This window comes from Sciurus vulgaris, assembly GCF_902686455.1.
Source record: "Sciurus vulgaris genome assembly, chromosome: 1".
Taxonomy (NCBI): Eukaryota; Metazoa; Chordata; class Mammalia; order Rodentia; family Sciuridae; genus Sciurus; species Sciurus vulgaris.
The window spans coordinates 43,249,691-43,270,779 of record NC_136461.1 but is presented as its reverse complement, the minus strand read 5'-3'; the positions used below and the strand labels follow the sequence as shown (position 1 = coordinate 43,270,779).

General features: G+C 48.5%; 1 protein-coding gene across 1 annotated transcript; it reads right to left on the bottom strand.

Moving 5' to 3' along the window:
* Window positions 1–4,100: 4,100 nt before the first annotated feature.
* Window positions 4,101–21,028, bottom strand: MRPL37 (mitochondrial ribosomal protein L37). The gene is made up of 7 exons (XM_079144559.1): window positions 20,610–21,028; window positions 18,177–18,360; window positions 17,967–18,082; window positions 14,621–14,806; window positions 12,074–12,231; window positions 8,496–8,699; window positions 4,101–6,927 (listed from the first exon to the last, which is right to left on the bottom strand). Exons 1-7 carry the CDS (start codon window positions 20,953–20,955, stop codon window positions 6,850–6,852), a joined length of 1,272 nt encoding a protein of 423 aa, XP_079000685.1. The 5' UTR covers window positions 20,956–21,028; the 3' UTR covers window positions 4,101–6,849.
* Window positions 21,029–21,089: the final 61 nt, after the last annotated feature.

Below are 21,089 nucleotides of genomic sequence, written 5' to 3'. Positions count from 1 at the left end.
TTCATGAAGGAGGGCAGGTGGCAGAAAGAGCTGCTTGGACGAGTTAAATTGGGGTGCTGATACAACATGCGGTGAAGACGGCAGGTGGCCAGGTCTAGGGGAGGCACACTCGGGAGCCATCAGCATCTGAACGAAGCTGGGTAATAAGTGGCAGGCTGAGATTATGAAGAAGGGGCAAACAGGCGTGGGCCCTGTCTGTCAGTAATGGGAAATCTGGGAAAGCTGCAGGGACCAGCAAAGGAAGCAGAGACGGGAGAAGGAGGCAGGAATGAGGTGCTTCAGGGACAAGTGCAGGAAAAGGTGCCGGGGGGGGGGGGGGGGGGGGCATATGCCTCAGGCCACACCCACCAGGGCCTTGGGCTCTGGTCCAGACTTACTTCTGGCCCCTGCAGGGCTGGCTGGCTCCACAGGCCTCCTGCCTTTTCTTGCCCCTCTGCACTTCATCTCGCAGCTACATAGAGGGCTGGAGTTTTGTCCACCCAGGGCCTTCATCCTCACTGTGCCCGCCCCTCGGTCACCTCTTCGACTCACCCTGGAGAACCTAGCTCAAATGGCCCATCTGTCAGGAAGGCTCCTGGGCTGGGTTAGCTCTCTGGATCCAGGGTCCCTGTACAGTAATGGCTCATCAGGCTTGCCTCCTTTAAACCAGGGACTGTCTGTTGTCTGTCCTCAGAATCACCAGCACAGAGCTTGGCTCCTGGTAGGTGCTCAGTGAGGGCAGAGTAATGATGTTGCTGAGTAGTCACCCCTGGAATGTGCTCAGTGGCACCTCTCCCCATTGCACGTTGTCACTGTGGGCCAGTGCTCAGCTGTGGGTGAAGAGGTAGCTTTTACGGCTACCTGCTACTGCAGATCCAAAGGAGACTGGTGGCCGTCAGTGTCCACCAGGCAGACTGGGGACTCCTGGGGGAAGGGACCATGTCTGTCATTATCTACTCAGCACAATACCTGGCAGACAGTAGGTACTTCTAAAATGGTCTGAATGGTCCAACTACCTGACCCTAAAGAAGGTCTGTAGTGGAGAACCTCAGGGCCTGGTCCCCAGTAGTGACCTATTCTTGGGTGCCATCATTAGCCTGCCATGGGTCATGTGTGTGTTGAAGATGAGGGGATGTGACAGCTGGTGGCAGGGGGCAGGGCCCCCATGTTCTTGACAGACTGGACTTAGACTCTAAGGGATGGAGGTCCTGCTCTGGGCTGCAACCCCTGGATGCAGGTATTGGGCATGGGGAGATATGGCCTAAGGTGTCTGGCATGGGACAGAGGGTGTCAGGGGCAACAACCAAGGTGGAGTGTCTAGGAGAGGAGCTAGCTTCACTCTGCCTGCCCTTCTTGGCCCATTGAAAAACGGGGTCCCCTGGGCCCTGCCTCTGTGGTGTGGCCTGGATCTGGTGGCTGAAGCAAGTCATGGATAGAAAAGGGATGGAGGTCAACAGGAGGTGGACACTGGGTTATTTGACTCTAAGTCACATAATCCCCAGCCTCCAGTCTCTATGAAGAAGTCTCCTGACTGGGAGGATGCAGAGCTGGCGTCCTGGGGTTGAAGCAGCAGGGTGGCATTTTTCCTGAGATGGGAGACACTCAGCAGCCAGAGCTGCCCGAGTGAAAGGGGCTGCCTCAAGAGGCAGTGAGTCCCCAGCTCTGAAGCGTGTAAGCAGACTGGAGTGGAGGAGAGGTGGGAACGTGTTGGGTGGGATCCCGGGTCAATGGCAGAGGGGAAAAAAAGCCAGGACCTGGGGACAGGACTGGAATTAGAACCAACTCACTGGGACCTCAGACGGGCCTCTCCCTGCTTGAGGATTGCCACCTCTAGGAGAGGTCCCTACAGACCTGTGATGAACTCCTCCTTTTGCCCAAGACCACCCCAAAGGCAGCTCTGCACATAACACAGAGAATGGAGGGCTGGGAGCTCAGCAGGTGCGGTGGGACGAGGTCCCCATGGCGGAGCCTGAGCTCCGGCAGTGCCTCCCTGGTCCCTGCACTGTCTTGAACAAGCCCGCATCTGTCTCCAAGCCACAACACTGCCTCAGTTATCTTCCCAGCCTGCTCCCACCCTTTATGCAGATTAGTCCTGAATGTCAGTGTCTCACAGAGACCCTCACCCTGACCTTGGTTACCCAGTGCGGCACCCCTTGTCCTGCAAGGGAAGGGCCGGCACGCTCTTCCCAGATGCTGATGGCCATAGCTGTGCCCCTCCCTCAAGGGATTCACTCCTCCCAGGCAGTGGCCAGTGCCCAGTGGCTGGTGTGCTTCAAGGTCCTGCCAACTTGCCTCCATCTGGGACAGCTCTGAAGAGCCATCCTCATTCCGGAGTTCTCTGCAGGATCAGCTGAGGCCTTAACTTCTCCTCCCACCCAGCTGTGCCTCCTGGCTTCCTTGCAGGTGTCTCTGGACAGCACTCCCAGTAAATGTCCCACCATGGCTCTCCGTCTCAGCCTGTTTCCAGGGACCCCCACCTAGGACATCTGCTTCAAATTTCTTCCCATCCCTCTATCACATACTTCTTCATTCAGGGTCTCTTCCCACATCAGAAGGTAAACACCAGGAGCGCGGGGGTGTCTGCGTCACTGCTCTGTACACAAGGCCTTGCGTGAAATCTGACGTGCACTAGATGCTCAGTGAAAACTCAGGATGAGCACTCTTCCTGAGATAAGGAGCAGGCACTAGGATTGACTGGTTCCCAGACACACCAGGGGAGGGTCCCGGTACCAGGGTGGTCTTCCAGCAGTCATACCATCTGAGACACTCGGGTCACATGCATGCTTCGTGGGACTTTCACTTGCTGTGAGAGGAAACAGGGAGATGCTAAAATGCCTGAGATGACCTTGCCTGGCTCCTTCCCAGCTGTGGGCCTGCAGCGAGTGAGGGATGGAGCCCTGCAGATCCAGTTACAGGGCCAGCCTGAGCTGGTATCAGGAGACAGCAGGCTAAAGGGAGGCCCCCATGTGAGCCCTTTTCACGGGGCTTCTGAAAACTCCAAATCCACCTACTTAAGACCAGTTGGTCAAATGCAACCTATTTAATCTGCAAGTGGGGAAAATTAGAAAGGGAGAGGCTTTAGCCCCATTTTGTAGAAGAGAAGTTGAGATCTGAGGGCGATTGGGTATAGGAGTTTCAAGGAAATGGCTTCCTCCAGGCCAAATTTATGATTTTCTTGCCCTGAAATCTAGGAAATGAACAATGAATCAACCAGACACTTAAATCTATAACACAATGAGAAATGTGTTCAGGTACAAGTTTACAATGGGAAACATTTTGGTTCCAAAAATGTCTTGCTTACAAGTCCCCATAGTGAGATTTCCATACTAAGTGTGACCCTATGCCCCTCCCCGCCCCTCTCCCCAGTGTTCTGCTTCCTTCCCAGCACAGGCTGGCTAGCTGGGCTCCTTGTTCTCAGGTTTTAAGCCAGACAGGCCTTAACTCCATTTCATCAGGAATACAAGGTGGTGGGATGAGGAAGGTGGGCATTAGGAATACGTCTTTTTGACGGGAGCAGTTATCACCACATATGGACTTCCCAGCAATTCACACCACATTGTGGTTTGGATATGAGGTGTCCCCCCAAACTTCCCGTGCTATTGCAGAAATGTTCAGAGATGACATGATGAGATTATAAGATCTATAACCTAATGAGTGGATTAATCCCTTTGATGGGTTAATCATTTGGAAGGACAACTGTACTGGGTTGTAACTGTGAGCAGGTGAGGTATTGGAGGAAGTTAGGTCACTGTGAGTGTGCTTTTGTGGATTCTATTTTATCCTGCACTCTTGCTCTGCTTCCCATCTGCCACGAGTGGAGCAGCTTTCCTCTGCTGTGTCCTTCTGCTATGATATTCTGCCTCATCGCAGGCCCAGAGCAATGGAGTCGACTGACTCCATTGGACTGAACCTTTGAATCTGAGCCCAAATAAACTTCTCCAAGTTTTTTTTTTTTTTTTTTTTTTTTTGCGTTTTTTTTAGTTGTTGATGTACCTTTATTTTATTCATTTATTTATATGCTGTTCTGAATCGAACCAGTGCCTCACACATGCTAGGCAAGTGCTCTACCACTGAGCCACAGCCCCAGCCCCTCAAGTTTGTTCTTGTTGGGCATTTTGGTCACAGCAATGAAAACCCAACGAACACACACTACATCATGTGGCTTCTGAGCCTGTTTCTCCATCTGCGTGGGGAGAATAACAACCACTGCTACTCCTGCTTCACTGTGCAGATCACTTTGCGCTGAATGCAATGGGCTGCAGGCCCAATTTACCACCCAGGCTAGCTGGCAGGGCTGTCCTAGTTTGGGGGGTTAGGATGCCTAGGCTACTGGCTGCCCTGCAAAACCAGGTCCACCCAGGACTGTCTCAAGCTGCAGGGTCTTAGGACTGTGCTCACTAAGCCTTCATCCCACTGGCCTGGGGCTCCAGTTCACTTCACCCTTTCACTCCATTCAACCCCTAAGGGACTTAGTCTGCTTAGAACTGCACTGGCCTCCACCTGGACCATTGTCCTGCCAATTCGTCCTCTGCATTCCCCGCAGTGTTCTTTAAAAACTCCCATGACTCAGCAATCTTGTGGCTAGGAATTTACCCAATGGCTATGCTGGCAAAAGTACTCTAAGATGCATGAAAATGTATGCTGCAGCATTACTGGTAATAACTACTAACTGGAAATAACCTGATGGTCACCAGTAGATAGTAACAAGCACAGGTGAGTGTATGTGCTGATACGGCAAGATCCTGCGATTCCCAGAAGGAGGTGGCAAAGGGCCTATGAATATAGCTAATGTGGTGGCAGGCTGGAGTCCCAGCTACTAGGGAGGCTGAGGCAGGAGCATTGCAAATTCGAGGTCACCTACAGCCACTTAGTGAGATCCTGTCTCAAAATTAAAAGGGCTGGGGATATAGCTTAGTGGTAGAGCACCCTGGATTTGATTCCTAGGACCACCAAAAAAATAAAAAAGCTGTAACTGGGACTATGACTGGATGACACTAAGTAATGGGCAGATGCATTTATGACATGTTTTACCATGTGGTACATGAGACACTGAGTAGTGGTTATTCTTTGGAAAAAGAACGGGGGATTGCCTTGGGAGGGGTGACAACTTTTGAACCTTTCTGAACTCTCTGATTTCTCACCATTTACATGTAACTTGTTTCATTAGGTAAAATGGGCAACAGGGCTCGCCGATTCCCCTGGGTCCACATCAGCTCCTGTGGGAACCACAGTGCTTGGCGTTCCAGGTCCCCCATGAGCTGGTCACCCCAGCCTCAGACTCACTGGCTTCACACCTCTTGCTTCACATCTAGGAATCCCAGATGCTGCCCCAGCCCACCCCATGCCTCGCCTGAGATAAGCTGTCAAGTGCAAAGAGCTGGTACAGTGGTGCTCATCTGTAGTCCCAGCTGCTCAGGAATTTAAGATCAGCCTGGGTGACGTGGTAAGACACCCCCTTTTATTTCTGACACCGGGTGTTGAACCCAGGGGTGCTCTACCACTGAGCTACATCCACAGTCCTTTTTACTTTTTTTATATTGAACAGGGTCTCACTAAGTTGCTGATGCTGGCCTCGAACTTGCAATGCTCCTGCCTCAGGGGCCAGAGTTAGGATTACAGGCGTGTGCTACTGTACCCGGATGAGATCCCCTCTTAAAAAATAAATTTGTCTTGCATGCACAAGGCCCTGCGTTCAATCCCCAGCACCACACACACCAAAAAATAAAAATGAAAATAAAATTTGAATGTGAAGTGGAAAGTGCACAGCCTAGGAGTTGGGCACAGGCTGGAAAGGGCTTTGCCGCTTTCTGGCTATGGATGCTGCAGGCTCCCAGGTCTCTCCAGAGCCCCTCCAGCCAGGGAAGCCCTTTCCCAAGGTCACTCCCATAGAGGTGAGGAGCAGTTATCCAATGACTAGCGACAGGTCAATGGTGTCTGCAGGCTCAACCCCCTTGCATCAGTGGGTCAACTCTGGCCCCAAGGTATCTGTGGACCTGGGAGGGACCTTGGGTGTGAGCACACTGGCTCAGTCCTTTCTCCCCAGTGCTGTCACCCATGAGCCCCAAGGTGCTGGGCCTGAAGTGGTTCCCCAGACTCAACCAAATCTCCTCTCCTAGGGAAGCAGACCCAAAGCACCAGCTGTGGGGCCTTCCTTGCATTGTTTCCTCATCTTTAGGGCAGAGAACAGGGTCTCACACCTTAGGTACTCAGCATTTCTCCTAACTTTGGAAATGACATTTCTTATGCAATTACTCAGCAGGGCTGTGTGAGGATCGAATAAGGTGCAGTGTACACGGCACCTGGCATGTGGCAGTGTCTGACACAGGGGAGAACTTGACATTATTTGAATAAACAGAGGCCAGATGACCCAGAACTGTGTGGCCCATCATCCAAGAAATCCACAATGGACACGCTATTCAGATTTTCTACAGTCACTGGAATGTGTGTGCAATGTAAACAATTCTGGGAGAACCCAGCACCTACGCAGAGCATCTGCCAGTAGGCCCATATGACAGACAAAGAGTCTTCACAACAATAAAGGTCCTTCATCTTTCAGGTGAAGAAACTGAAACAGAGCTAGGAAGATGCTCACCATAGCCTGAGTCTAGGGCAGGGCTGGTGGAGACTGAGGCTGAGGCTGGCCAGGCTCCAGGGCCCACACCTGCACAGCACGATGACCCAGGGCTGCAGTACCCACCAACAGCACCATCACACCAACACGGGCTCCAGTACAATACAGAGTTCTTTACTGTCAGTGAGATCAGAGGCTGAACAGGAGCAGAGGCCCTGGCTCCACCCAGGATGAAGGCTCCTCAGAGGGGGCAGGCGGCGGGGGTGGGGATGGGGCTCAGGCCTCAGAACCTCCTTGGCTCACACGGCACCATGCAAATACAGAGCCAAAAACTTCCTGAATGTCTCTGGATTGAAACTAGTTGGTCCGACAGGTTCCTGGAAAGAACATAGTCCATTAGGATCCTGCTACTAGACTTAATGGCAGCAATTAAAACAAAGGCCCGTCTTCTGTAAATCTTGAGGTCCTGGGTCATCATTGTTTCTTCCCCTACTGACTCTCAACAGGACTAAGAAGGGGTTACTGGGGAGCTAGCACTGAGGAGATGCCTGAGGGGGGTGGTAGTGAGAAGGCCGGGAAGCTTCTGTTGACACCGTCCTGCTGCTCCCTAACTCCTCTCGTCTCAACCACCAGGAACAGTCTGTTGCCTCCTTTCATTCAAGGACAACAGTCCCTTGCTCATTCCACCTCCATTTTTCAGGGGCCTGCTATCACTGTATTGGGCTGTGCCCAGGGCTAGAGACCCAGCAGTGACGTGGATTTGGTGCCTGTCCTCAAGGATCTTACAGTCAGGTGTTCAAAGAGTGCTAATAAAAGGTGACAGACCTCATTGCAGAAGCAGAAAAAAGGTACTAAGAAAACAGGGGAAATGACTTAACTCACCGACTTACATACAAGGAAGGAGTAGAATGGTCCAGAAAGAAAAAGGAGAGGAAGGAGGCTTCAAAGAGAACAGCATATGCAAAAATAGAGTACAAGAAAAGGGCCAGAAGGGCCAGGGTGAGGGTGAGGCTGAGGCCCAGGCCCCGGTGATGGGTGGAGTGATGGGAGCTGGCAGAGTGGAAGCTGGCTCACCAAGACAAGGGGCCTAGTACTGAGTCTGCTCTGGAAGGAAGAGATTAAAGGAAGAAGGTCTGAGCCACAAAGGGGATGGGCCAAGAACAGAGATGGGAGGTGGCTGGTGTGACCGTGCAGGTGAGACAAGGTGGTCTGGAGTCAAAAAGAAGGGCTCATATCCAGAGGACGTTTCAAGGGCAGAAATGGACATGCTGGGAGTCAAAGAATGTAATCTGTCAGTAGGCCCTGGGTGGGAACCAGCTGTCACAGACCTAGCAGCGTCCTGGTCCGCTCCCTCTCATCCCCTGATCCCGCTCTCTTCAGAATGCTCTCTGCTGACTGGTTCTTGTGTCAACTGACTTAAGACATCATTGCTGCCTGCTGCAGAGAGCAGGCCTGGACCCTGTCAGATGATCCCTTGGTGTAGCAGTGACAGTGACATGGGAGGAACTGTGTGTCAGTGGAATGAAATAATACATTGCTCACAGGCCCTGCCCTCCAGGAGTGTGGAGCTTAGTTTAGAGAAGAAAAACATGTGAACAGATAACTACACTGAGGCACTGAAGTAAGGCAGAAGCTGAGGACGGTGGTGGGAAGAAAATCCCATGGTAAGAAAATCACTAAACCTGGAAGGACTGGTGAAGGACGGCCAGATGAGAGAAAGGGGGGGTGGGGGGGAGGGAGAAGCCTCCTATACAAAAGGAGCAGCATTCCCCCAGGCCCCAGGCCTGCTTGATGCTGGAAGGAGTTGGGTATGGCTGGAGGCAGGTGCAGAAGGAAGTAGGAGCTGAAGAAAGGGGCAGGCAGACGTTCTGGGTGCACAGTCCCTAGAGCCAGGTTCTCTTCCCAGCCCTGTTGCAATCACCAAGCAGGAAAGAGCTATACTTACCACCACCACCTTCTTTTTGATTACTGGGAGACACCAGAAGTGCTGATAGAGGAGCTGATCCGAGTCCACCCAGACTAGATTCTTAACCCCCTCATTAGAGGCCAGATCTGTGGTGTTCAACTGGAACACGAGAAACTGGAAGACACGTCCATCTGTGCCCACACTCTGCACGACTATTGGATGCTCCAAGACCTTGTGGTCATTCTGAGAGGAACAGAAGACAAATCAAATCTATCTCTAGATTCACGAGAGTAGAGGTGAGCTTATGAAAACTGGAAGTGCTGGCACTCAGAAGGCCACCGAAATAAGAGGTTTAAGTAGTAGCTGTGAAAACCAGGAGGTGCCAACTGAAAGCTCATCAGCAAGTGCGTTGCCTGGAATGAATGTGGCTAGAGTGGACTCTCCAGGAAAGGGGCGTGTAAGAATAGCAAAGACCAGGCAGCTTCTAGTACTGCCCTTCAAAACGCCCAACTCCTCCCATTTAATGGTTTTTTTTTTTAAGTTGTAGATGGACACAATGTCTTTATTTATTTTTATGTGGTTCTGAAGATTGAGCCCGGTGCCTCACACATGCCAGGCGAGCACATTACCACTGAGCCACAACCCCACCCCCCTAATGGCTTCATCTTAGGGCAATTAAAATAGAATGGAATTCAGGGCACAGTGAGGGAGAGCCAGGCCTTCCCTCACCTCTCTTGCCTGGCCACCCCCCATCCCGTTGTTTGTGTCCCAGGGAGTCTAGTGCTTGAACTTGAGCATACTGAATTAATAATTCCCACCACTGAGAGGCAGTTACCTGGTAAGTCACAAAGTTCAGGCAAGTGAGCTGGGAGTCTAATGACAGAAATCCCTTGAACTCATGGTATTGCCTGATGAGGATAATAGTGACATCAGCTATCAAACCTTAACCTGGAGAAGTGGGGAACAGATATGATGTCATTTGGTTCTCACACCATTCAACAGAGAGAAGAAAATAGACTCAGCAGAGTATACTGACTTGTCTGTGACTTGATAGTCACAAAGAGGGTGGCACCAGTACCCAACATGGCTCTTGCTATATTAGACCATGTGCACCGTCCGTCCACTCCTGCCTTGATCCGAGGGCCTGGCATCCTGGACTGCCTATGCCAGCAGTCACCTTAGCTTCATGCTAAGGGCATCACACTCTCACTGCAGCTTCAGCGGTGTCACACCAGGACTTTACCAGTTATTTCATTCGCTGATGATCTTTTTCAGTTGGCACCACATGGTAATCATAGTAATACTAAAACCACTTTACTGAAGGCCTCCTGGGTGCCAGGCATCTTGGCAATTTTTCATAAAATCACCTCTATGCTCATAAATCTAGAGGTATAGTCCCACTTAAGAGATAAGAACATTGGTGTAATTTGCTCCAAGTCACTCATGAGGTGGGAGTCAGGATCAAACCCCAGGCTGTTAAGGCATTTAAAACCTTGTTTTGGTTTACACCCAGTGTCCCAGTGTACATGACAGCAGCACCTCTTTTTCTCAGTAGTGTCCCTGTTTGGATGATAAATCATATGGTCAACCTACGGAAACTGCAGCAATCCAGTTTGGTGATTGCTACTTGTTGGACAAAGATCCAATAAGCAGGTCCCACAAAGCAGGGCATCCTGATTCAAAAATGCTGCTGACACCCTCCAGGGCTGGCTGATCTGACCTCAGCAATAGCTAATGGCAGACCTCAGTGTGGGCCACTGGGGTTGTTGGCCTTAGAAATATCTGTTCTTAGCTGCATAAAAAAATAGTACCTGTAAGTGATAGCTGAGAATTCTATATCGACTCTTACGTCTCTATAGATCAATAAAACTGCAGGTAGTTACATAAATTTCTCAGCAATTTTACCTTTTACCTAGAGAGTCTTCCCATAATTCCCATAATCAACTTCACATCTCCAGGTATAATTTGTACATGGAGGGGTTGGGGAAAGCCCCCTCTCCTGTTCACCTGGGTTGCAATTAGTGGTAGCAGGCTCTGCTGGCAAAAGCTGGCAGTTGCTACAATGAGCTGGCAGGCCTGGGACATGACATGTGACTGCCTCCTTCCATCCTTCAAAGATGGAGTGATTATGGATTCAATCCTTGCTTCCTTAGTCATTAGATGTGGGATCTTGGAAAAATTACCTAACTTTCCATAGCCTTCAAGATGTACACAGTTAGAATGGGGATAAAGCTAGCCTTTCTCAGACTAGAAAGACACAAGGTCACATAAAGGTGTGACAATAGTTTCTCTTTTTTCTTTTTTTTTTTTTTTTTTTTTTTTTGTTGTCCTGGGGATCGAACCCAGGGCCTCACGCATTCTAAGGAGGTCCTCTACCACTGAGCTACAGCTCAGCTCACTTGCTAATCTCTTATGTGTGCGACCTGGGGGAAGTTACTTAGCCTCCTGAGCCTCAGTGTCACCTGCCAAGTGAAGCTAACAGCCTCTGCCACATGGGGTTGCTATAGGAGTGAACTGTGCAGTTGTCCTCAAATTTTCATGCAGGGTTTTCAAACTCAAGTTTGCATTGGTTTCATTCACCTGGGAGGTGTGTTCAAATGCTGACAGCTGGCCCCAACCCCAGGACTTCTGACTCAATTGGTATTGGTCTGAGAATATGCATTTCCAACAAGCTCCCGGAAAGGAGCTCATCCAGGCTATATTTTGAGAGCCAATAATACAAGAGCCCTAATCAATGCCTGGGAAGTAACAGATGCTCAATATGGGCACCATCCATCCCACTCCCAATCCATGTACCTAGTCACGCCTCCCCAATCCTGCCTAGTGCCTAGACCAAGTAGGACAGGAAACTACAGAATTTCTTCACTCCTCCAAGAGGCACTTAGGCTCTAACCAAGACCTGGTTACCTAGCAGCATCTCTCAGAAGCCCTCTACTGCACATACAAAAGCCAGGGACCTGATGTCTGAGGTCTGCTTAGGGTTCTTATGTGACCCTCGTCTCCCTGGAGGCATTTGCTCTGGTGCCCCCTATCTTGGGACAAGTGTCTGTGACAACCACTCATCCTCCATTCTATATCATCGTGGTCTCTGGGACCTCCTCATAGGATCTAGGAATTGTAACCACGTGGTACCCTGGATCCCCAGAATCTACTGTGAGCTGGCAAGCTAGGCTAGGTCATCTCCACTGCTTCACTTCCTTCTGCCTGCCTCGTGGAGACCTGGGCTCCAGTTCTAACACTGCAAAGTAGGGTGGTGCCCTGGAGCACAGAGACCTGAAGGTTTCGGAGCTGGGGGCACTTCATTCCAATCTTTTCCCCACCACTTACTGTTGCAGAATGCTGGGCAAGCTACTTAGCTCTCCATGTTCCTGTGGAATACTTTTGAAAACAGGGATCCCAATGAAACCTCATGGGCTACTGTCTCTGGGTAAAGTGCAAGCCCCCAGCTAGCCCCCAGTGGAGGTCAGTTCAACCCACAGGGCAAGAGGAAGTGCCTCTCCCTAAGTTTCTCAGTCAAGCCAGGAGTTCCCACACTGACTTCTTCCTTTGAACAATGTCCTTAAGATAGGGACATGATACCAAATAAAGCAGTTCAGTGGTCTTCTCTACATACATACCCCATAGAGTCGACGGGCCTGGGCCAGGGCATTGCCAAAAGCAAACAAAATCATCTTGGCCCGCAGTTGTTCTGGACGAAATCGGTGTGGCCGTATCTTGGCTGTCTCCAGGAGATACAGGGTGTGGGGAAAGCAATAAGGATAGCCCTCTCGGAATCCTGCAAGATATGTAATCATGTGGAGGAGCAGAAAAGATTAGCCAGCCTGCCAGAGCCTCAGGAGAGTCACCTCCTCAGCTCAGGGGCAAGGACTACCAAGACATTGGAGGCATATACCTGCTCAGAATGGCCACAACCAGCCTGCTGCCTGTTTTCCATAAATAACTTTCCTACTGGGCCACATCACACTCAACTACATATGTCTACTGGGTAGCTATGACAGAGACCATATGTAGGTTGCAAAACTTAAAATGTTTACTATCTGGCTCTTCACAGAAATCGCTTGCCAATCTGTTATAGGTGCTTCTTGTGTGCTTGCTCTGACTCCACCCTCTCTCTCTTCTTCAAGTCCACAAATGAGAGTGATATCAGGAGAGAAATAACCTGAAAGCTGTGGTAATTATTAAAAATAAAGCAAATCATTGTGGAATTCAGTACTTTACTATTATTCAGTACTTGAATGTTATTTGTTGCTTTAATATTACTAAAAAATGACTTGTCTCATATTTCACAACTGGTCAAAATTTTGCATTTGCTCATCTTAGCCACAATCTGTCAAGTAAGGATCCTCTTCTCCTGCAAAGCTATGAATAAACCCTTATAAGGCTGGAAGCTTCTAGAATAAGTGACCTGAATCAGTGAACATGGGTGAAAAAGAGAAAGAACAAGATATAGGCTCTGAAAACCTCTGAGTAGAGTACGAGCAGAGGGATGTGGCTTTCCTGCACATATAAGTACCTAATACACATGTGTTGCTAGATGCTAAGATACAAATCAGGAGCAGAGCCCAAACGGAGCCTGCCAATGCCTTTGAGGAACTCACAATCTAAAGGGGAGAAACAGAAAAACCGATCATGTCCAGACGGAGGGACATGTCAAGATCCAAAGTGATTTAGGAACTGGGTACAGTGGTACATGCCTGTAACTCCAGTGGCTCAGGAGGCTGAGGCAGGAGGATCTTGAGTTCAAAGCCAGCCTCAGCAAAAGTGAGGTGCTAAGCAACTCAGTGAGACCCTGTCTCTAAATAAAATACAAAATAGGGCTGGGGATGTGGTTCAGTGGTAAAGCATCCCTGGGTTCAATCCCCCTGTACTAACAAAACAAAACAAAGTGATTCAGGGATGAGGAAGGAGAGATAAAAGGTCCCTGATGAGACAGAAATCTCTGGGAGGAAGTGATCCCTAAGACAAACTGTGAGCTGCAGATGAATGGCCAAGGTTTCTGTCAAGGAATTAGAAAGTACTGTGGTGAGAAGGGCATGAGGTATGAGGTATGGACAGTGGGGGTGGGGTATGATGGGGAGAGGGGGCGGGAAGTAGATGTGAAGGCCCTCACTGGAGAATATCAGGAGAACTACTCCACAGAGGCAGTAGGGAGGCAGCATGTAGGGAGATGAGATTAAACTGGGGTTTCAGAAAGTCTCCTCTGGAACTATCAGCTAGATGGACCAGTGAGAAAATAGTCTGGGGTCACGATGACCAGTCACGATGGCAGAGTGCAAGGCACTCTGGGGTCCAGCAGAGTCCGACTGCTGAGTTTCTGTTGTGGCTGATGGAATCTGAGTTGGTGCCTTGTGAGATGGAATTTGGATAAATTGCCCATTGAAGGCCCATGGAGGAAGGCTGAAGGAACTGGCAGTCTACAGGATGAGCTGTAAGAGGGTGCCTGTCAAAGGATACATGAATAAAGGAAAAGCCTGGTCAAAGGCCCCTTAAGACAGACATGGTGGGGCACACCTATAATCCCAGCCTCAGGAAGCTGAGGCAGGAGGATCAGAAGTTCAAGGCCAGCCTCAGCAACTTAGCAAGACACTGTCTTGAAATTAAAAACATAAATAAATAAATAAATAAGGACTGGGATGTAGCTCAGTGGTGGTTTGGGTTTAATTCTCAGTATTAAAACAACAATAACACCTATAATTCCAGTGGCTAGGGAGGCTAAGGCAGGAGGATCACAAGTTCAAAGTCAGCCTCAGCAACAAGGCACTAAGCAACTCAGTGAGACCCTGTCTCTAAATAAAATACAAAAAAAAAGGATTGGGGATATGGCTTAGTGATTGAGTGCCCCTGAGTTTAATCCCTGGTACCTTCCCCACCACCCCAAAAAAACCCACCACCAACAACAAAAAACACTGAAGTTACTCATTAACATTCTGATATCAAAAGTTATTACTCAGGGGTAAAATGCAAAGTCAGCCTTAAAACAAATCACTCAACCTCCCTGAGCCAGTTTCCTTGCCTATGAAATGGGAATAACAGTACCTGCTGCATGGGCTGTTACGTGGATTCTAGGAGACAATGCATGTGAATTCTTAGCACGTCCTTTTCCTCTAGATAAAGCACATCCCTCACCTCTTCACTGCCTACAACTCAAAGGCTTTGCTTCTCACCTGTGTCATCTTTCAATTTGTAGACACTGCATTCCTGAAGATCAATAGTGGGAGATATGGGATAGAAGTTCTCGAGAACATGATTCTTGGTAGCTTCAATCTCCTCTCTGGAGGCAATGGGGGGCAGAGGATCCTTGACACTCAGTCGGGTGCCACTAGTACCACGGACCTGAAGGAGAACAGACTCTGAAAGAGGAAAAAAATGTTCAGTCCAAACTAGTATAAAATCTTTCATCTGTTCAGTACAGTCTAAAGCCTTTATTTCCTGTGCACCTCAAATCCACTATAGTCTAACCACAGAACACAAAACCTGGGATTAGGATGTTAATACTGGGGTCCCTGAGAGGGAGATGAGCTAGTGCACTCTTCTTACTGTGTTCCTTTCCTGACAGATGCAGAGACACGATGGTCCAGTGCATGCCACACAGATCTTTCCAAGCACCAACCATAAGCTGGGAACCCAGCTTACCCTCTCTGTTCAAGGAGCTCACCAAACAGGAAGTGCTGTAGCAAAAAGTATGAACCAGACTCAGATGCAGTCCAAGAGGGAAAAGTGACTTCTCTGGGAGGTCTGGAGAGCATCTTGAGAAAAACAATGCCTTAAAAGGATGCCATCTAAAGGATGGAGAAGATCAGGACTTCTCAACTTCAGCACAATCCACATTTTGGACCAGATAATTCATTGGTGAAGGGGCTATCCTGTATTTAGCAGCAGCCCTGCCTCTACCCACTGGAAGTCCCTTCCCATCCTATCCCTACCCACCCAAGTCATCACAATCAAAAATGTCTCCAGACATTGCCAAATGTTCCCTTGAGGGCAAAACTATCTTCCAGTTGAAAATCACTGGTTTGGAGTCTATCAGGTAAGAAAGTGTAAGAAAATTGTTCCAGTTAAGGTGGAATAACATGTGCAAGGTCACTGGAATATGTGACTCTATAGTGAAACACATCCAATGGCTAAACATGGTATGGTAGCGAAGAGGGATAAAGAGCAAGAAGCAAAAGACCAGAAGCTAAAGACACTGATCAACCCTGGAACAAGGCCAGGTGACCCCAACAACTGAGAGTGAAACACCAGGTCAGTCAGAGAATTTCATGAGTCAGACTCACATATCTGCTGTGAGGAACACAGATGATCTGAGGAAACAAGCATGCCTCAGATTGACCAGTAATCTGCATAAACATGTGCAGTTGCCCTTCATAGTAGTCCGTGGGCAACCACATGCCACCACCAGATGAAATGCACCTGGAAAGGCTCCTTGAGCCTGGGAAACTGAGGGGACTCCAAGGAGGCACACCTGCTTCTGCAGGTCCTTTGGTTTCCGAAATATAGTCAAATCACAGCATGTAGACAATGTGGCAAAGTTGTTTTTCTGCTGGGTGCTGTGGAGCATGCCTGTAATCCCAGCAACTCAGGAGGCTGAGGAAGGAGGATCACAAGTTCAAGACCAGTCTCAGCAATTTAGCAAGGCCCTAAGGACTTAGTAAGATCCTGTCTCAAAAAAGAAAAAAAAAAAAAAAGGGATGTGGCTCAGCAACACTGGGTTCAATCCCTAGTCCCCCCGCCCCCCCAAAAAAGGCTGGTTTTCTTATAGTTCTAACAATCTGTTTGGTCAATAGCACTGACATTTAATAAGTATGTGGTCTTCCTTACTGGGTATGTAAAAAAACGGATACTACATCTGTGGATGCATAAACGCTGATCAGTTTGTTAAAGTATATCATAATAATACCTCAAGATTAGTTTCCTAAAACATTTCCTGTTTCCTCACATATAACCTGCAAGGAACAAAAATGTGCCTGGACCTCTCCTAACCCTGGGTTTTAGATTCTCCCCACAGACCACTCTAGTGTGGTTTCTAATTCAATTCCCTCCACATCCCTCCTCCAGTGACAGCTCCAAACAGGGCAGTTTAATTAGAGGTAATACTTGATGATGGGCCAACAAGTACTCCTCTATTAATGAGGCTCACTAATTTCCTTAGTGGTGCCATTACCTCTGCAAGGCTGACTCCCTGCCAGGAAGTCCATATGCAAAGGGCAAGCTGGAGAAACCTGACCAAACAGATGTCCTCAAGTGCCAAATTATTCCCTAGCTGGTTTCCCTGCTCCAGGATCCCACCACTTAGAACACCTGTGCCCTCTGACATCCCTGCCTCAAACACCTGAGAGTTGGTATCCGTTCAGATAGCTGCAACATACTGTAATAAGTGCTATGAAAGTGCTCTGATAGCATAATGAATGTAAGGAGCACCAAGGAGGGACAGCTAAACCAGCCTGGACTCACAAAGAAGGGGCTTGGGCTGAGCACTACAGATAAGTAAAATAGGGTTACATGAGGAAAGTAGAAAAGAGCACTCCAGACAGAATGTACAGCAAGTATAAGGGCACCAAGGAGGGAATGCTTGACACCAAAAAGCTGCAAGTGGCTAATTTAGGGAAGCGGGTAGGGGAACAGGACAGTAGTGCAGGAGATAAGACTTAGAAAGACTAGGCGAAGGTCATATCATAGAGGGCCTTGTACACCATGATAAAGGGTTCAAGCTACTAGGAGGCAGGATTTGAAATAAGGGAGAGAGACATTAAAAGAGTTGTATTGACCCTGTACGGTCATGCACACTTGTAATCCCAGCAACTCAGAAGGCTAAGGCAGAAGGATTCCAAGTTCAAGAACAGCCTCTACAACTTAGCAAGACTGTCTCAAAAATTACAAAAGGCTGGGGATGCAGCCAGTGGTAGAGCACCCTGGGTCCAACTCCAGTATGGGGGTGGGGCAGGGTCTTTCTGTAGAAAGTGGTCTACAGAAAGACCGCTCTAGCAGCTATGTTGAACCCAGATTTGGAAAAGTAGAGAAGTATGAAAGGGCTAAGGCCATTGCAATAGAACATGAGTGTGGTGAGGACAGAGACTCAATGTGCTTTATCTCCTCATCTTCAGCACTTAAGCACTCCCACGCACAGTGTGGGCACTTACCAGATATGGCTGGCTATTAATGGTCTTAGATAGGAGTGATTAAAAACAAAAAAGGCTGGACTAGGGTTGTGGCTCAGTGGTAGAGCACTTGCCTAGCAAGTGTGAGTCACTGGGTTCAATCCTCAGCACCACATAAAAATAAATGAATAAAATAAAGGTCTACTATCATCTAAAAAAAAATTTAACAAAAAAGGTGAGGCTATACTAACCATACTGATGATGTGCCTTAGCCTACAAAACTGGGTCATGAAGAGAGTGAAGATAGGCATTTGGGTAAGGTAGGGTGGAAACAGGAAGGATGCAAGCTAATAGTGGGATTGAGAATACAAAGATAAAAACAGCTCAAAGTTCTCTAGTGTACACGATGACCAACCTCGATTCCAGGTAGCAGATAATGAGTAGTTTTTGGCACAGATCCGCCTGGCCAGAGAAGGATGCTTGAGAATCTGGGATTTACACAGCTGTATCAGACTGTCCACAATGACTGGGCTTGAAGAAAAGCAGAGACATTTGCAGACTTAAAGTAACAGGTTGGTTCCAAGATCCATGATTTGGAAATCTTATTTACTTGGGGGAAACTTACCAGTAGGTCTCTCTCTTGGGGATATCCTCAGTGGAGTGCCAGAGACGGGCGTGAGAGATGATGTTTAGAACCTGCTCATCTTGGTTCTCTATGTGGTTCCTCGGATCCTCAACAAGGCTAAGCACTTTCTCAGGAAGGCCTTCTATTAACTTGCTCTTGGTCAGCCAGAGGGCCTGTTTCACACCTTTGGGGTAATCAACATAAAACAATGAAATGAGAAGTTGTTTCAGGAAAAGTTGCTCATGTCTGCTAGGCAGCATAATGGAGAAAAGACTGCCTTAAGAGAGGGCTACATTTGTCCTGGGACACCTGGGAAAGAACTGAAAGTGAAGAGTGGAGGGTAGGGGAGCCAGATTTCATCTCAACATCAGGAATGACCATCTACTTCAAGGTCAACAGCTGATTGTGGCTAGAAAACTGAGATCATAGAGCTGAATCCTGTTAGGACAGTGAGATCCAAGGCTATGGGACTACATCAACAGATGCCAATCCTTCACTTAAGATCCCTTCTCTTGCTGGGCATGGTGGTACACGCCTATAATAATCCCAGTGGCTCAGGAGGCTGAGGCAAGAGGATCCAAGTTCAAGGTCAGCCTCCACAACTTAGTGAGATCCCGTCCCAAAATAGAAAAAATAAAAAGGGTTGAGTGTGTAGCTCAGTGATAAAACACCTCTGGGTTCAATTAAATCCCTGATACAAAAAAAAAAAAAAAAAAAAAAAATCCCTCTGTTAATCTACACCTTACCCCTGACACAAAAAGATCTGTATCTACCAAACGTACATTACTTATTAGGTAGAAACCCAGGAATAAATTCATGCAACCTTATCAAGGGAAAGCTGCTTTCGGAAAAAAATGGGAATAACTTTTAGAAAATCATGAATAACTTAAGGAGCCCTGAATTTGCTACCACTTAAGCACAGAACTTTTCATATCTTGCTTAAATTCTGTAATGATATTGCTTAAATTCTGATATTCTGTAATGAGCTATATTACCCTTCCGTAACGGGGATTGAACCCAAGGGCACTTAAGTACTGAGCTACACCCCAGTCTTTTTAATTTTTTGAGACAGGGTCTCATTAAATTGCCAAGGCTGGTCTTCAACTTGCAATCTTCCTGCCTCAGCTTTCCAAGGAGCTGGGATTACATGCATGTGCCACCATGCCCAGCTCAGATGAGCCTAATCTTAACTTCTCAAGCACTGCTAACGCCTTCATTCACTGAGTTCCATTACCAGAGTCACTGAAGGGTGCCATGTCTTGTAATACCCTTCATAGCACCCTTTAAGGACACTGAAAGTGTTTAATGGCTAGAAAATCAGCTTGCAGGGAACAGAGTAGCTTAAGAGGCTGGCCAATTAACTTTCTCAAATCTGGGATTTTTTACTTGCTTAGGCCCCAATGTCTGCCAAGGATCTTTCTTTCCTAATTACCCCTTGGAAAATACTGCTCCCACTTACCTCAAGCATTTTGTTTTTTGGATCTGTCCTATTCCCATCCTGATTTTGATGGGAAGACTGAGGAACAAGGAAAGGAACTCTCGATAAATAGTCACCTCCCCACACCACACAGGGACTCTAGATGTTTGTGGTGGGGGTGGGTTAGAGATTGAACCCAGGTTCTTGAATACGCTGGGCAAGTGCTCAACCACTGAGCAACATCTCCAGCCCTTGATCCGTTCTTTTTAGTGAAAGTGACAGAGAAGCACAAATGGGTAGAAGTCTTCCAGGTTCAAATTCTCTCATAGAAAACATCTGGACTCTGACTTTTGACAAAAGGCACTGAAAGTGGAATTGGGGATCTGGCTTCACCATTACCCATAGTGCATCTGTGAGAAAATCACTTTTCTGCTACAATTAATAATTCTGTAATATGAGGTAACAGGCCAGGAGATTAAACACTCTTTCTGCTCTCTTTCCACTGTAATCTCCCTCCATCTATTTCTTAAAAGTACAGTTAATCGGGCCGGGGAGATAGCTCAGCTGGTAGAGTGCTCACCTCATAAGCACAAGGCCCTGAGTTCGATCCCCGGTACCAAAAAAAAAAAAAAAAAAGTACAGTTAATCTCCAGAATGTCAGAGCTAGAGGGGTCAGTGAGTACTGTCTAGTCATCACCATTCATTTCACAGGAACGGGAGGCTCAGGAAGTTTGGCCACTTGCCTGAGGTCACAGTGTTAGAGACAGGGCTTGGTTTAGAAACCAGGTCTTTTCACTTTGTCACTAAAACTCATTATTCCCTCACATAATCATAGCTGTATTACATCCCACTTAATCCTGGTAACTTCCTGAAGATGGGAATCACTACGGTTCCATATTTCAGACGAAGAAACCAAGACCCGCAGAGCTTCAATGTTTTGCCCAAAGCAACAGAAGGTCGGGGGTCAGTGCTGGGCAGAGGAACTAGGCCGCCACCCGCCTGTCCTGGGTCCTCACCCTCCACCAGACGGCAACGCTCGTGGAATACGTAGCAAGCCTGGTCCTTGAACAGTGCATGCTTCTGAATCGGGATCGAGGGGCGGAACTTTGGGTGCGTCCAGCCAGGGTCCCACGGCGGGAAAACCGGCCGCGCGAGCCCCGGCATGAAGTGCATCTTCCCCGCGTAGGTGATGGGCTCCAGTCCAGGGATCTCGTACACCCTGTCCAGGGGAGGAGGCGGGGGCTTCCGCGTGGAGCGTACGCCCCACTCGTAAGCCCCGCGTTTCGGGGTGCCGCAGCCTCCAAGGCCGAGCCGCCCAGAGCCAGCTAGCGCCCGCTTTGCGGGCCCAGACGCCAACGCCATAGCCAGCTCTCCTCAAGACCTCCACCTGGACGCCGCCATCTTTCCCAGCGCAGGGTCTGCCGGGAGCTTAGGGGGCCGGACGCCGAGACTCGTTTTGTGAATGACAGCCACTTCAACCAGTCACAGTCAGGATA

Coding starts and splice junctions, on each gene's coding strand:
- MRPL37 (XM_079144559.1), bottom strand. CDS start 20,955: ATGGCGTTGGCGTCTGGGCCCGCAAAGCGGGCGCTAGCTGGCTCTGGG. Junction 12,232..14,620: donor CAAATTGAAAGATGACACAG/GTGAGAAGCAAA, acceptor CATATCTTGCAG/GATTCCGAGAGGGCTATCCT. Junction 6,928..8,495: donor TCAAAAAGAAGGTGGTGGTG/GTAAGTATAGCT, acceptor TGTTCTTTCCAG/GAACCTGTCGGACCAACTAG.